This window comes from Lampetra planeri, chromosome 17 (assembly GCF_965212315.1).
Source record: "Lampetra planeri chromosome 17, kcLamPlan1.2.h2, whole genome shotgun sequence".
NCBI classification, from domain to species: Eukaryota; Metazoa; Chordata; class Hyperoartia; order Petromyzontiformes; family Petromyzontidae; genus Lampetra; species Lampetra planeri.
The window spans coordinates 637,570-650,038 of record NC_136123.1 but is presented as its reverse complement, the minus strand read 5'-3'; the positions used below and the strand labels follow the sequence as shown (position 1 = coordinate 650,038).

At 57.0% G+C, this 12,469-nt stretch overlaps 1 protein-coding gene across 3 annotated transcripts in view; it reads left to right on the top strand.

The window, feature by feature from the left end:
• The window catches only part of ATP2C1 (ATPase secretory pathway Ca2+ transporting 1), a 38,464-nt gene extending 26,430 nt beyond the window's left edge, over nt 1-12,034 (top strand). For all 3 annotated transcript variants that reach the window (XM_078601786.1, XM_078601785.1, XM_078601787.1), the window contains exons 16-27: nt 734-838; nt 2,094-2,262; nt 2,642-2,812; nt 3,046-3,146; nt 4,297-4,347; nt 6,201-6,367; nt 7,337-7,405; nt 8,572-8,688; nt 9,294-9,441; nt 9,746-9,841; nt 10,363-10,504; nt 11,884-12,034. In XM_078601786.1, the coding sequence (XP_078457912.1) occupies nt 734-838; nt 2,094-2,262; nt 2,642-2,812; nt 3,046-3,146; nt 4,297-4,347; nt 6,201-6,367; nt 7,337-7,405; nt 8,572-8,688; nt 9,294-9,441; nt 9,746-9,841; nt 10,363-10,504; nt 11,884-12,008 (1,461 nt within the window). In that variant the 3' untranslated portion in view covers nt 12,009-12,034. The remainder of the gene's footprint in view (nt 1-733; nt 839-2,093; nt 2,263-2,641; nt 2,813-3,045; nt 3,147-4,296; nt 4,348-6,200; nt 6,368-7,336; nt 7,406-8,571; nt 8,689-9,293; nt 9,442-9,745; nt 9,842-10,362; nt 10,505-11,883) is intronic.
• The last annotated feature ends 435 nt before the right edge of the window (nt 12,035-12,469 follow it).

Below are 12,469 nucleotides of genomic sequence, written 5' to 3'. Positions count from 1 at the left end.
GGAAAATTGGACGGACGACCCTCAATTAATTTCTGGTACCGGGGCTGACGCCAACCACCTTGCTACCCCACCGAGACCCATAGATTGATGTCGAGACCCATAGGCTAACATGGGGTGGTGCCTTGATTGGGTGCGCGGGACGCCGTGTGGGATGTCGCCGTGCGTGCGCGCGCCCATTGTTCTCCGGTCCCCTTGCCGCATTTAGAAGCCTATTTGTGGGTGATTCACTGCCGGATTGTTCCCAGAAACGCCGTTCCGTTCCGTGTTTCAGTTTCATTTATTAGATATAGCCCTGTGAGCCATGCGGCTCTTGACTCGGGTGCAACCTGTTTTGCCGAAGCAGAACGTGGTGGTGATGGTTGGGCACACGGTGACGCATTGCTTCATTGATTAAAATAGATTTTTGCGCTCAGGATTGCTTATTTACAATTCATGGAAATTACATGTATGTAACACACTGCTGTTATATCCGAGCTCGTGGAGTAAATGGCATTGTGCAAACAAGACAGCTGCGTTTGACACATTACAAATGAGACGGCAAAACTGAGACCAGAAATAACCAGTCCTTGAGTCCACTCGTGACCACGGATCGTCACAGTTCATCGCGTCACATTGCCTAGTGACGGTGACGTTAGCGATTTTGGTGAAAATGACGACGGCGACGATTTTGAAGATGACAACGACGGCGTCGGTGATTGTGCTTCTCGCCCTGTCACGTGACGCCTCCGTAAAGATGGGCCTGGCGGACGTGCGGGGAGACTACATCAGGAGGAGGGAGATCCCCTTCAGCTCCGAGCAGAAGTGGATGGCGGTGAAGTGCGTGCACAGGACAAAGCAGGTAACGCCACTGGCCCCCCCCCCCCCCACACGGCCACGTGTTGCCCGCCCCCCTCCCGCCGCCCATCCCTGCTACGGATTAAAGGCACCGCGCACAGGCGTAGTTCAAAGGTCACACATTTTCCTTCACCCCGCACCTCCAATTAGCACGGTTGGCTACGTACGGTGCGAAAGAAGTTCAACGTACATTCATGCACTCGGCAGTGTGCAGCGTTACGGACAAAACTGTGTATCGGATGGGGTTAGCCTCAAGCTAGGTTGGTGTGAGCCGGGTGGCGGTGGTGGCTGCTGCTTGCTGCTGCTGCGCGTGGCTGCTGCCTGTGACCCAGCGCGGTGGAGGCAGCAGCAGCAGCAGCGAGGGTTGGGGGATCACCGCCACCGATGTTGTGTGAATCGCCCTTCTACCGGTAGGCGTCGAGGAGGTGCCTGTACCCTGGCGCGCCAGTAGAAGGCAGTACAGCAAAGTGGACGTATCGCCATCTGCTTCCATCTGTACGGGGATAGTGTTGCCTCCTCGCACATGTGGGTTTTCTCCGGGTGCTACGGTTTTCTCCCACGTGTTTAATAAATACAACTCAGCATTCACAGGCTCAAAACATCTTCACATAAACCCCAATGTGGCAGGAAGGTCTTAAAACAGAGTCCTACGGGCTCAGTGTGGTTCCCCTGGATAAATGAGTAGATTAACAAGTTAGGCGAGTGCAAGGCTAGGCCACAGGGTTGGAGATAGATGGTGATGAGGGTTAGAGTGAGGGTCAAGTTAGCCTTATGTGAGGATTAAGTAGGCTAAGATGAGAGCCAAGTTAGGTTAGAGTTGAGTTAGCTGAGGGTTAGGGCTAGGCTAGACTTGGTAAGTACGGCGCCGTGGTGACGAGATCTTAACTCCCTTACCTCGTATACAGGAGGTTGTGGGTTCAATCCCGACCCTGACACCTGCTGTATATTTGGTGTTTGCATGTTCTCCCTGTGGTTGCGTGGATTTTTCTCCAGATCCTCCGTTTTTTCCCTCCACATTTATTTGGCTGCTATAAATTTCCACGTGATAAGCCACTTCTCGTTGAGCTATCGTTTGTGGCCAGGTCGCTTCTGAAAAAAAGCTATGTAGGTCAGTGGGCCTTGCCTGGTAAGATAAAAAATAGTTCAGTGTTAAGTGGCGGTGGAGGTTCTACCAGCGGGTGGAGTGGCGCGCCTTGCCGTCGGGCACGCTGCTTGTGCAGTGTCGGGGCGCCGTGCCGACGGGCGCGCTGTGTGTGCAGTGCGGTGCGCAGGACAAGGCGGAGGTCTACTTCGTGAAGGGCGCCTTCGAGCGTGTCATCGACATGTGCTGCTCCTTCCGTGGCCAGGGGCACACGCTGCCACTGTCCGCCCAGCAGCTGGTGCTCTACAAGCAGGAGGAGACCTACATGGGTGCCAGTGGCCTGCGCGGTCAGCCACCTCCCCCCCACCCCCAACCCCTGCTCCCCCCAATTTCTCGGTTAAACAACGTCATGTGTAAATACCGGCCTCAGGCATCATGACGAAGATGAGTGTGACTGCTCTCTCAGCACAAGCAATGCTGGATGAAGGCCACCTCAAGTCGTCGCTATCTCAAGTGGTCATTGGCAGTGACTGGGTGTGCTTTAGAGTCACGGAGAATACCTGGGGGTTACCAGGAACAACTGGCACTGACCGCTAGTGAATGAGAGTGCGTGTAAGCGACTGCGAGTGACTGCGAGCGACTGTAGGTGTCTCGGAGTTGCCCTTCGGCGTGAGCGGCGGGGCCACGCTGGGACTGAGCGGGCTGTGGGGCCGTGTGTCCCTGCAGTGCTGGCCATGGCCTCGGGGCCCGAGCTGGGCCAGCTGACCTTCCTGGGCCTCGTGGGCATCATCGACCCCCCGCGGCCCGGCGTGCGCAAGTCCGTCGCCATCCTCGTCTCCTCGGGTGTCTCCGTCAAAATGGTCACCGGCGACTCCATGGAGACCGCCGTCGCCATAGGTACGGGGGCGACGGGAGGCCGCGACGCCGCGCCGCTCGCGAGGCCGCCCAGCGGCGACCGGTGCCGGCCGGCCGGCACAAGCGAACGTACGGCGCGGACAGCGGCGCCGGCGTCCGGGCGCGTGCGTGTCCCATCTTAGGCGCGCGGGTTCCGTTGCGCCGCGGTCCGTTGTGGAGACGGAGGTCCCCTCGTGGCCGTCTCGCTGACCGTAGCTTCGTGATTTTCGTGGCAGCCAACCGCCTCGGGCTGTCCTCCAACGGCGGCGGAGCCGCCATCTCCGGGGAGGAGATGGACCTGATGGAGACGACGCAGCTCTCCCAGATCATCCGCAAGGTGAGGACGAGCACGCGTCCCTCCCCCACCCCCCGCCAGACCGACACCCCCACTCCGTTGCTGCCAGAGGGCCACCCTCAAATATTTAGACGACCGATAAAATTAGAAACACATGCAACGTGTTACGTGTGGGCGCGCTCAGGCAGGATATGGCGCTGGCTGGGATAACGATAGGGTGGCAGACGAAGTATAGAACGTCTAGCGTGGAGATGGAGCACTGAAATCGGCTCGTCTGCAGGTGCTACGTGGATTCGTGACGGCTTGGGGAGGTCGTCATCCAACAGTTATATTTTATGGCAAACACTATATTTTAATGTTTCAATAATCAGTATTGTTAACGATAATAATCCTGACACGACAGATGCACGAAATATCATAATTTCTACACAAACGGTTTTGAATTCCCAAATTGAATGGCTGTCTTTGAGTGGAGTCAATTTGGCCGCTCCAAAATTGACTGCGTGCGCCACTCCCGCCAGCCATGCGTCGCCCCTCTCTCTCTCTCGATGTGCGACGACGTCCAGCGTGTCCGGGTTTCCCACGGCCTCTCTGTCGCACGCTACCGCTGAACTCGGCCCCACGTGCTCTTCCTCACGTGGAGCTGTTGAGGGTTTATCGGTTAAAGGTGTCGCGGTGTGTCTCTTGCGTAACACGTTTAGCCTGTCGTCCCTCCACTGGTGGATGAAAAGCTCTCCACGCCGCGTCGGCTCTGGGGGTTGCCCAAGCGTGCTCTCTGGTGCCCGGGACCGGGCGGGTCGCACTTGGCTCGCCACTGATGTTAGCCGTGCATCGGAATCGGAGCTTCGGTGCCGCCATCGCTGACGTTAGGGGTGTCGGGGCGTATCAATTCATCGGTGAATATCGAATCTTAATCTCACGACGATGGCGATCGGGAGTTGAGTGCTTAAACACAAGGACACCAGCCATGATAAGTATAGGATGACCCGCAATTTTCAGATAAAAACCAGCACACAAAGGACTTAGCTGGAATATGCAAATGCATATTGCTCTGACGGCTACCTGTCGGCATCCATACCGGTACTCAATATTTCCGAGGAAAAACGCGTGTCGGAAGGCGTTACAGAATCCATGCGCGTGCGTGATTTTTCTTCCTTGATTGTGAATTGCGTTCGCCTTTGTTGTGCTGCAGGTGTCCGTGTTCTACCGAGCTAGCCCCAGGCACAAGCTCAAGATCGTGAAGGTAAATTCAGCCTGCACCCTGTGCCATGGGCCCAGTCACGAGTCCCCTGTGCTCAGTGCCCAGTGCCCATTGCTCACGGCCCAGTGCCCAGTTGTTGCTTGTTGCAATCGCAGCTCCTGGTGACAGCGGCTCCTGGGCCACCGGCTGTCCGTTAGCCGCGTCTCCCGTCCCCCGCTGGTTGCTTCGTGGCACGTCGGTGGACGTGCCTGGCGCACGGCTCGCGGCGGCTCGGTGTTCCGCTCCGCTCATTACCCGCTGCCCCTACGTATTTTAACGTGCCCTCGTTTCTCATTACGAAGCCTAAGCGTCGCATCGCACCAGGCCAATTATACATCATTGTTCGTGGATGCTGTTTGCTTGGACCCCGACTCTGCAGACGGCGTTTTGTTGCCAAAACGTTTTGCATTTTTCCCCCCGCGGGGCGAGCGCAGCGGCACAGAGATCTCGAGGCCGGCGGCGCCAGGTGAGAGGGTTTCCGTCTGATGGGAATGCCTCGCCGCTTGCCCCGCGCCTCATTAAAGGGACGCGCGACCCGAGAAACAAACAGCGCTAACCCCGCACGCGACGCGTCCGTGCCGCGCGCGTCGGCCTGTCGGGCGAGCGGCTTTTGAAGCTCCGTTAATGAGGCAGCGGAGTCGTAAGTGACGTGCGAGCTCGTCGTTCACGGCCCGTAGCGCCGCGACCGCCGAGGAGGCGTTTGGAATGCTCGCGCCGTCGTGCCGCCGACGCTGGCTGTGACGGAGCCCCCGGCGCTGGCTGTGACGGAGCCCCCGGCGCTGGCTGTGACGGAGCCCCCGGCGCTGGCTGTGACGGAGCCCCCGGCCGCGGCGTTAGCGTCGTTCTGTCGCTGTCACGGCTTCAGACGGTCCGTTGGGCAGACGGGGACGCGCGGTGCGGTTCCGACACGTACCACGTGTTGACGATGCAACGATCATCGCCTGAACTTGACGTGGTGATTTTCCACGGCCAATGTTTAGGTGCGGGGGGGAGGGTCTTAGGACGCAAATTAGAACACATCATTCCTTGGCCGAACTAAAAAGAAATCAACGGCTGAAACTGCTTCTTACGTTTGCAATGCTGGCATTGGATTGTGGGTATTAATCTGTCATTTATCGTTTATACAAATGATAAGCTCGCATTACGAACAAGACGGAGCAGATGAATAACGATATAAACGAGTCGGTGAGCACGAGACTCGGACGGCGACCCCCAGATGGCGATGTCCCACAGAATCTCTGTGTCACGGGGCCTCGTGAGCAATCTCTACGGACGCAGCTGCGTCCCCGCCTGGGTGCGTGCATGGATCGCGATTGTTTCCCTGGCGATGATTACTCCACAAAAATACTCGGCACTGTAGGAGTGGCCTGGGCCACTCCCGCGCGCCGCCAAACTCGCCGCTCCATCTCCACAGTCTCGCACGGCAAACGTCGCGGAGTAAGCGAACAGTGCGTACGAGACGGGATGACATCGGGGGGAAAATATTAAAACATTTTATGAAACACGCGCAGCATGTGGGGACCCTGCCGCAGTGTAACGGTCGGCACTCTGCACTTGCAGAACGTCGCCGATTCGATCCTCCGGCGAGGAAGTTGACCTGGCGGGAAAGGTTTATGAAATCTGCCCGCCGACCCGCAACTGTCGGCCCATCAGTGTGTGAATGGGCGCTGGGAAAAGGGGATCGGCAGGTCACGTGCGGTGGGGCAAAGTGTGGGTATTTTTCCGAGAAGTTTGACGAGCGTGGGAGTGTCGGGGGAAGGGGTGGCGAGCCCCTTTACCGTCGCGCGGTGACGACGCGGGCGGCGAACTTTCGGCCGACTGACGGGCGGGCGGCTCTCCGCGCCGGGGCCCCGCAGGCGCTGCAGAAGAACGGGGAGGTGGTGGGGATGACGGGCGACGGGGTGAACGACGCCGTGGCGCTCAGGGCCGCGGACATCGGCGTGGCGATGGGACGCAGCGGCACGGACGTGTGCAAGGAGGCGGCCGACATGATCCTCGTCGACGACGACTTCTACACCATCATGTGAGCGCTCGCCGTCTCCGTCCGTCTGTTTCCGTCTCCCTGTCCTCGCATGCGTCCCTGTCTGCTGTCTCCCTGTCTGCTGTCTCCCTGTCTCCCTGTCTCCCTGTCTCTAGCCACCTTGTGCAAGCTTCTCTGTCTTTTTGTATCTGAGCCATTGCCTGTGTGTGACTTTCCCAGTCTGTGCTCCCATCTCAGTCTGTCTCCCTGTCTGAGTCTGCTTTCCTATCACAATCTAGTTCCTGTCTCTGTCTAAGCTGTCTGTCTCTGTGTGTGAGTGTCTGTCTCCCTCTATCCAAGTTATTGCCAGTGCGTGTCTTTGTCTCCATTTGCTTTTCTCTGTTGTTGTCTCCGTGTCTCAGTCCGTCTCCTTGTCCCGTAGTCTTTCTGTTTGTCTGCCTCGATCTGTCTCTTGTCCGTCGCGGTCCGAATCCCCGTTTGTCGTCTCCCCGTCTCTGCGCATTGCTCTCTCAGTCCGAGTGCGTGCGCGGTTCAGTCCGTGTCTGTGTCTCAACAACAACACCAATTTAAATGTTATACAGCAGCTAAATATAACCGCCATCCCAAGGGGCTTCGCAGAAGTGATGGCCTAGGGGAGCTGGGGGTGCAGGGTTCAGTGCAGGGAGAGAGAGCAACACCGCGGCCCAGTGACAATAACAGTGACGACAGCAGTGACGACAGCAGTGACGACAGCAGTGACGACAGCAACGACGATGAGCCCCCATGGACAGCCGGGGCAGCCAGGGTAGCACCGATGAGTGGCAGGGCCCAGGGCTCTGTCTGTGTGTCCTGGTGTCCCTTATCTTATAGCTGTGTGCACGTGTGTCCCTGGGTCAGTCCTAGTCTCTATGTACGGCGTGTGTGCGTGCGTGTGCACGTGTCCGTGTCTCTGTCTCAGTGTGTTTGTCTCTGTCTGTCTGTCTTACCCGGTGCGTATGACGTTGGTCTCTGTGCCGTGCGCTTGCCCTGCAGGTCCGCCATCGAGGAAGGGAAGGGCATCTTCTACAACATCAAGAACTTTGTGAGATTTCAGCTGAGCACGTGAGTCATGTTTGTTTGTTTCTCAGCAGACACGGGACGCATCTGCAGACAGAACGCACTGTCAGAGGGTGGTCATAATTCAACGAGATAAATGCCCTAATTACGCGAACACGAATTACATTTTCTGCCGGTTCCCGCACAGCTAATGACTGATGAGTCTGTTTCGAGACGTCCGTGGCCAAAACATCGCGATCCATCAGCTCATCTTGCATTCTTCATCTGCGCTTCATTAAAATAACAGAGTACCTTGACAACCTCCAATCTCGCGCAAGCGCTTGCAAATCGTGCACGTTGCAACTTAATCGCGTGGAACAGCAAGTCGCAAAACTCCTCGAGCTAAAAATACAAAACGTGCGAAATGGAAAGCGCCACCGTTGTCGTCGTTGTTGTTGTTGTGGATCGCGGCGTTTGACATCGCCGGGGTTGGACGTACGTCGAGCGCTTTAAAGTCGTGTAATTTATTTTGCGCGGCCTCGTTTGCGGGATGACCTCTCCGCGCCCGCCCGCCCGTCCTCCGAGGCGCCGCTCCAACTTCATAAATAAGTGCCGCTCGCCGCGGCCGCCCCGATCGTCACGTCGACGAGGGCAGGGGTCGCGCGTGATGCCGGGATAATTGGGTGCGGTAATCGACTCTGAGCAGGTGGCGCAGCCCACGCAGGGCCGACCCCGGCGCCACGCGCGCTGCGCCCGTCGCTGGAGGAGAAAGCGTGTTTAAGGAACGAGGGAAAAAAAATCCTCTCTCTTTGTTTTGCGCCGCTCGGTTTAATGAGGGCGGTTTTGCCCGGCTGGGCGTCTCGTTTTATCCGTCATATTTACCGACGGCTAAACACGGCAGAGGTCGCCGCCGTCGTCATCGTCAGCCGTGATCGGTCCGCTGTTGGATGAAGGCCTCTTAAAGCCGTCACCGTCTCGCCGCGATCCTGCGCTGTGACGCTCCGACCAGCACCTGCGCACGAGCTGATCTCATTGCTCCATCTCTGCAGTCGATGTGCTCGCCGTTGCATTGTCTCAAGTGCAGGTGCTAGAGGGATTGAGACCTTACAAGCGACGAATAGCAGTGGATCGTTGTTGGCCGACTAGCTATGACGACGATGTTGACGATGTTGACGATGTTGATGATGCTAATGGTGACGGTGACGATGCTGACGGTGAGCCGTGCTTTGCAGGAGCATCGCCGCCCTGACTCTAATCACCCTGGCGACGCTCATGAACTTCCCCAACCCGCTCAACGCCATGCAGATCCTGTGGATCAACATCATCATGGACGGGCCGCCCGCCCAGAGGTACCTGCCCGCTCGCTCATTCGCTCGCGTCGCCGGCGAGCGAGACTCTGGCCGCGCGTCACGACCGGGCCGATCCCTGCGGGGCAGCTCGGCGGAATTCTCTCCCAGTGTGGTTTCAGTTCCCGGACTCTTGCTTAACGCCCGCAGTGACGTGGGCACATTGACCGTGGAGCCCGCGTACACCGGTGTGTTTTTGGGGGGAGCTTTTAGACGCCACATAAGTCCGCGTCGCGTCGTGTAATTGTATCGGCTCGCAAAGATTTCCATGGAGAACAGTAAACTCGCGTTGAGACGCATGGACGTGCATATAAACAACATTGAGACTCGTAGAAACAAACACAAAACACACTGACACACAACGTGAAACACTTGCGTTGCCAGCACCGCGTCGACTCGGTGTACATGTGATCACTACGTGCCGTGACCCTCGCAGCTAAGACAAAGGTGGGGGGGGTTGGGGGGGGTGGAGGACCGCCGTACCAACATGGTTGAGCATTACTTTACTCTACGACTCCACATTGTGTTGTAATTGTATGCTTGTATTGTGTATTTGTATTGTGTAATTGTATTGTGCAACGAGCGTGTATTTGTTGTTGCCGATGCAGTCTGGGCGTAGAGCCTGTCGACAAGGACGTGATCCGGCAGCCTCCGAGAAACGTCAAGGACAGCATCCTCACCCGCAGCCTCATCTCCAAGATCCTCATCTCCGCCATCATCATCGTCTCGGGAACCCTCTTCGTGTTTTGGAGGGAGGTGAGGGCTTGCCTCGGAAGTCTACGGAGGCGCGAGCGCGTTTCCTTCCAGTCCCCATCCATCTGCGTGCGCGACGCTGGCCGTGCCGCGGTTTACGATCGTTGCGCGCGGGGAGCAGGGTGCTACGCACCCGTGGCGTCTCGCATAAATCACGTCGCTCCCTCCCAGACCACGCTCCGCTTGTAATCAAAATTAACCGTCGTTAATAACGGCGCGCGCGTAAATTGACGACCGCGTCGGCAACGGTGCGCCCCCGCCGCTCGGAAGGTAACGCCGCCGCTCCTCTCGCCCTGCGCGGATGCAGCTTCAGGACAACATGATCACGCCCCGGGACACCACCATGACCTTCACCTGCTTCGTCTTCTTCGACATGTTCAACGCCCTGAGCTCGCGGTCGCAGGTTACCCAGCGCGGACTCCCCCCGCACACACACACACGGGGGCTGCGCGTTAACCGCGCTTGCCAAAAAGATAATCGGTGAAATGTTTTTACGCGCGAGCTGGTTTCATTACCGGCTGCTCTTTACTCATCGAGGGTCAGCGGCTCTGCACAAACACTTTTTAAGAGGCAATCAACACGGCCACGCTTGCTGCGTGAGGACGCATCGTCGTGTGTTGGCAGTTTCTCTCGCATTATGTCCGCACAGATGGCCGCACAATCAGCTTAATAAGTCACTTATTTAATCCCTTTCATTTTCCTTCTCAATAAAATCCCACTACTTTCTGGACAGTGAGAATTTGTGGGAAATCTTCTTTGATTTACAGAGGATTGTGAGAATATAGGGGCCAGGTTTTGAATTCCTCGCTGAATATTTTCTCAGTGAGGCAAGATTGGTGTAGGTGGCACGAGAGAGATAGAGAGAGGGGGGGGGGGTATGGTGGGTGCGGCGGCTCTTGACGCGACCGTCCATGCCGCCCGCAGACCAAGTCGGTGTTCGAGAGCGGCTTCTTCAGCAACCGCATGTTCTGCTACGCGGTCGGGGGCAGCATCATGGGGCAGATGGCCGTCATCTACTTCCCGCCCCTGCAGCAGGTGTTCCAGACGGAGAACCTCAGCGCAGTGGGTAAGAGGAGAGCGTGGCGGTGCCACCGCCGTGCCTGCCGCCCCCATCTCCTACCGCCCGCCCTGGTGGCATGTCTGTGTGTGTCATCGTAGCGGGTGTGTGTAGCTATGTGATGGTGTGTGTGGGTGTCAGTGTGTTGGTGTGTGTCATTGTGAGTCTTTGTGTCGGTGTGTTGGTGGCGTGTCTGGTCGCGTGTGTGTGTGCGATGACATGCCTGCGCTGTGCGTATCTGACTGTGTGTACGTGTTGGCAATGTGTCAGCATGGTTGTGTGTGTGCCCGTGTGTCGTTATGTATGTTGGTGGCGTGTCAGGCTGTGTGCGTGCGTGCGTTTGATGATGTGTGCATCTGTGTGAGGATCAGAGGCGCAAAAGGGGCAGTTGCTTTCTGCCCACCCCCTCCACCACGACGTGTCTCAGCAGCAGCCGTCATTTCTTCTGAACCAGTTTTGAAAAGAGAGTTTGGAAAACATATTTCCAACTTAGCCCTCTTGGCAGCAGAACAATTTGCCCCTCCGAAGTGCTTAGCCGAGTGTTCCACCCGCATGTCGCCTGCCATCGTTGTTGAAAGAAAATCTCGGTAATTTTAATAATTTATCTCCGCCGCCCGTGGCGTCCCTGCGGCTTAGCAGAAAGCAGCATAGATGAAACCTCTCCCCTCCGCTTGACTCGCGGGGAGGGGCGCTACGTGGCGTTACGGTTTCAGAGACGTGCGTACTTTTAATCAGCTTGCCATGCTTGCGGTATTTTAACATTTTGATATTTGAGATGACAGCTCATCCTCGCATTGCCGCAAGCAGCGCTATCCCGGGCTGGTAGTGGTGGCAGCAGATCAACGTGCGCTCATCTGGCTGTAAATAAGAGCCACACTGTTCATTACTCCCAGGACCAGTTGTCTATCGCATCCCTTTATACGAAAGAGTGGTGGTCCCATTGGTACCTGCCTGAGTTCGAGAAAAATTAAATCAATAATTCGTTCGTTTATTGTTTGCGCGTGCGTGTGTGTAACTGTGTATGCAGGCATGCACATGCGTATGTGATTGTGTGCATGTGTGTGCATCTGCACATGTGGGGAGCGGTCTTGTAATGGTTAGCGCACTACGAACCCGGTGACCCGAGTTTGATTCCTGCTCACGGCCAACACCGGTGACGATTATCTGAACCGGTCCTGGGCCGACTCAGCCTCAAATGAGTACCTGGTGCGGTGTGTAAACATCACCACTGGGGAGACAAAGGCGGCCGGGCGTGGTGCTGGCCACCCACCGCCTCGTGTGCCGTGCCGACCTTTCCAGGTGCTCGATATTGGCACTTGCCCCAACGGTGCGTTAATGCTACAAGGGAGATCTTTGTCTTTGTGCGCTCGTGTTGACACTCCCTCCAGATCTGCTCTTCCTGCTGGGGCTGACGTCGACCGTGTGGATCGCGTCGGAGGTGATGAAGGCGGTGGAGCGGAGGAGGTTGTTCTCCCGCAAGCACGACGGGGGGGGATCCTTCCTTGAAGTGTGATCCCAGCCGGCGGGGTGGAGGGAGGTGGGAGGAAAGTGGGGGGGGGGGGGCGGTGGTGGGGAGGCCGCGCGCCGGTGCGAAGACAAAAACCTCGCCGCGGACGACGAGGGCCGTGCGGCGACCTTGGCCGGTTTTGAAACAGATTTTACTTTTATAATGCTCTTATTTTTTCTCCTTTCCCCGCAGTTTTCTGAAAGGGACAATGCTATTACGTTTTATTGCCTTTTCAAGTGGTGATGCTTTCGCACGCGCGGCAGTATTTGTTTGGACGGTCCTTGCACTTGGTTTGGCTTGCTGGCATCATCATCGCGTCGTGTGGAACGCTCGTCTCAGACGTGCGCACTCCGTGTTCCTTGCCGTCGTCGGTTTTTGTTGTCGCGTGCGCATGCGTGCGCATGCGTGCGGGGGCCTCTGTTTTGCGGCCTCGCGTTTATTTTTATTTTCAATCCCACCGCGTCGCT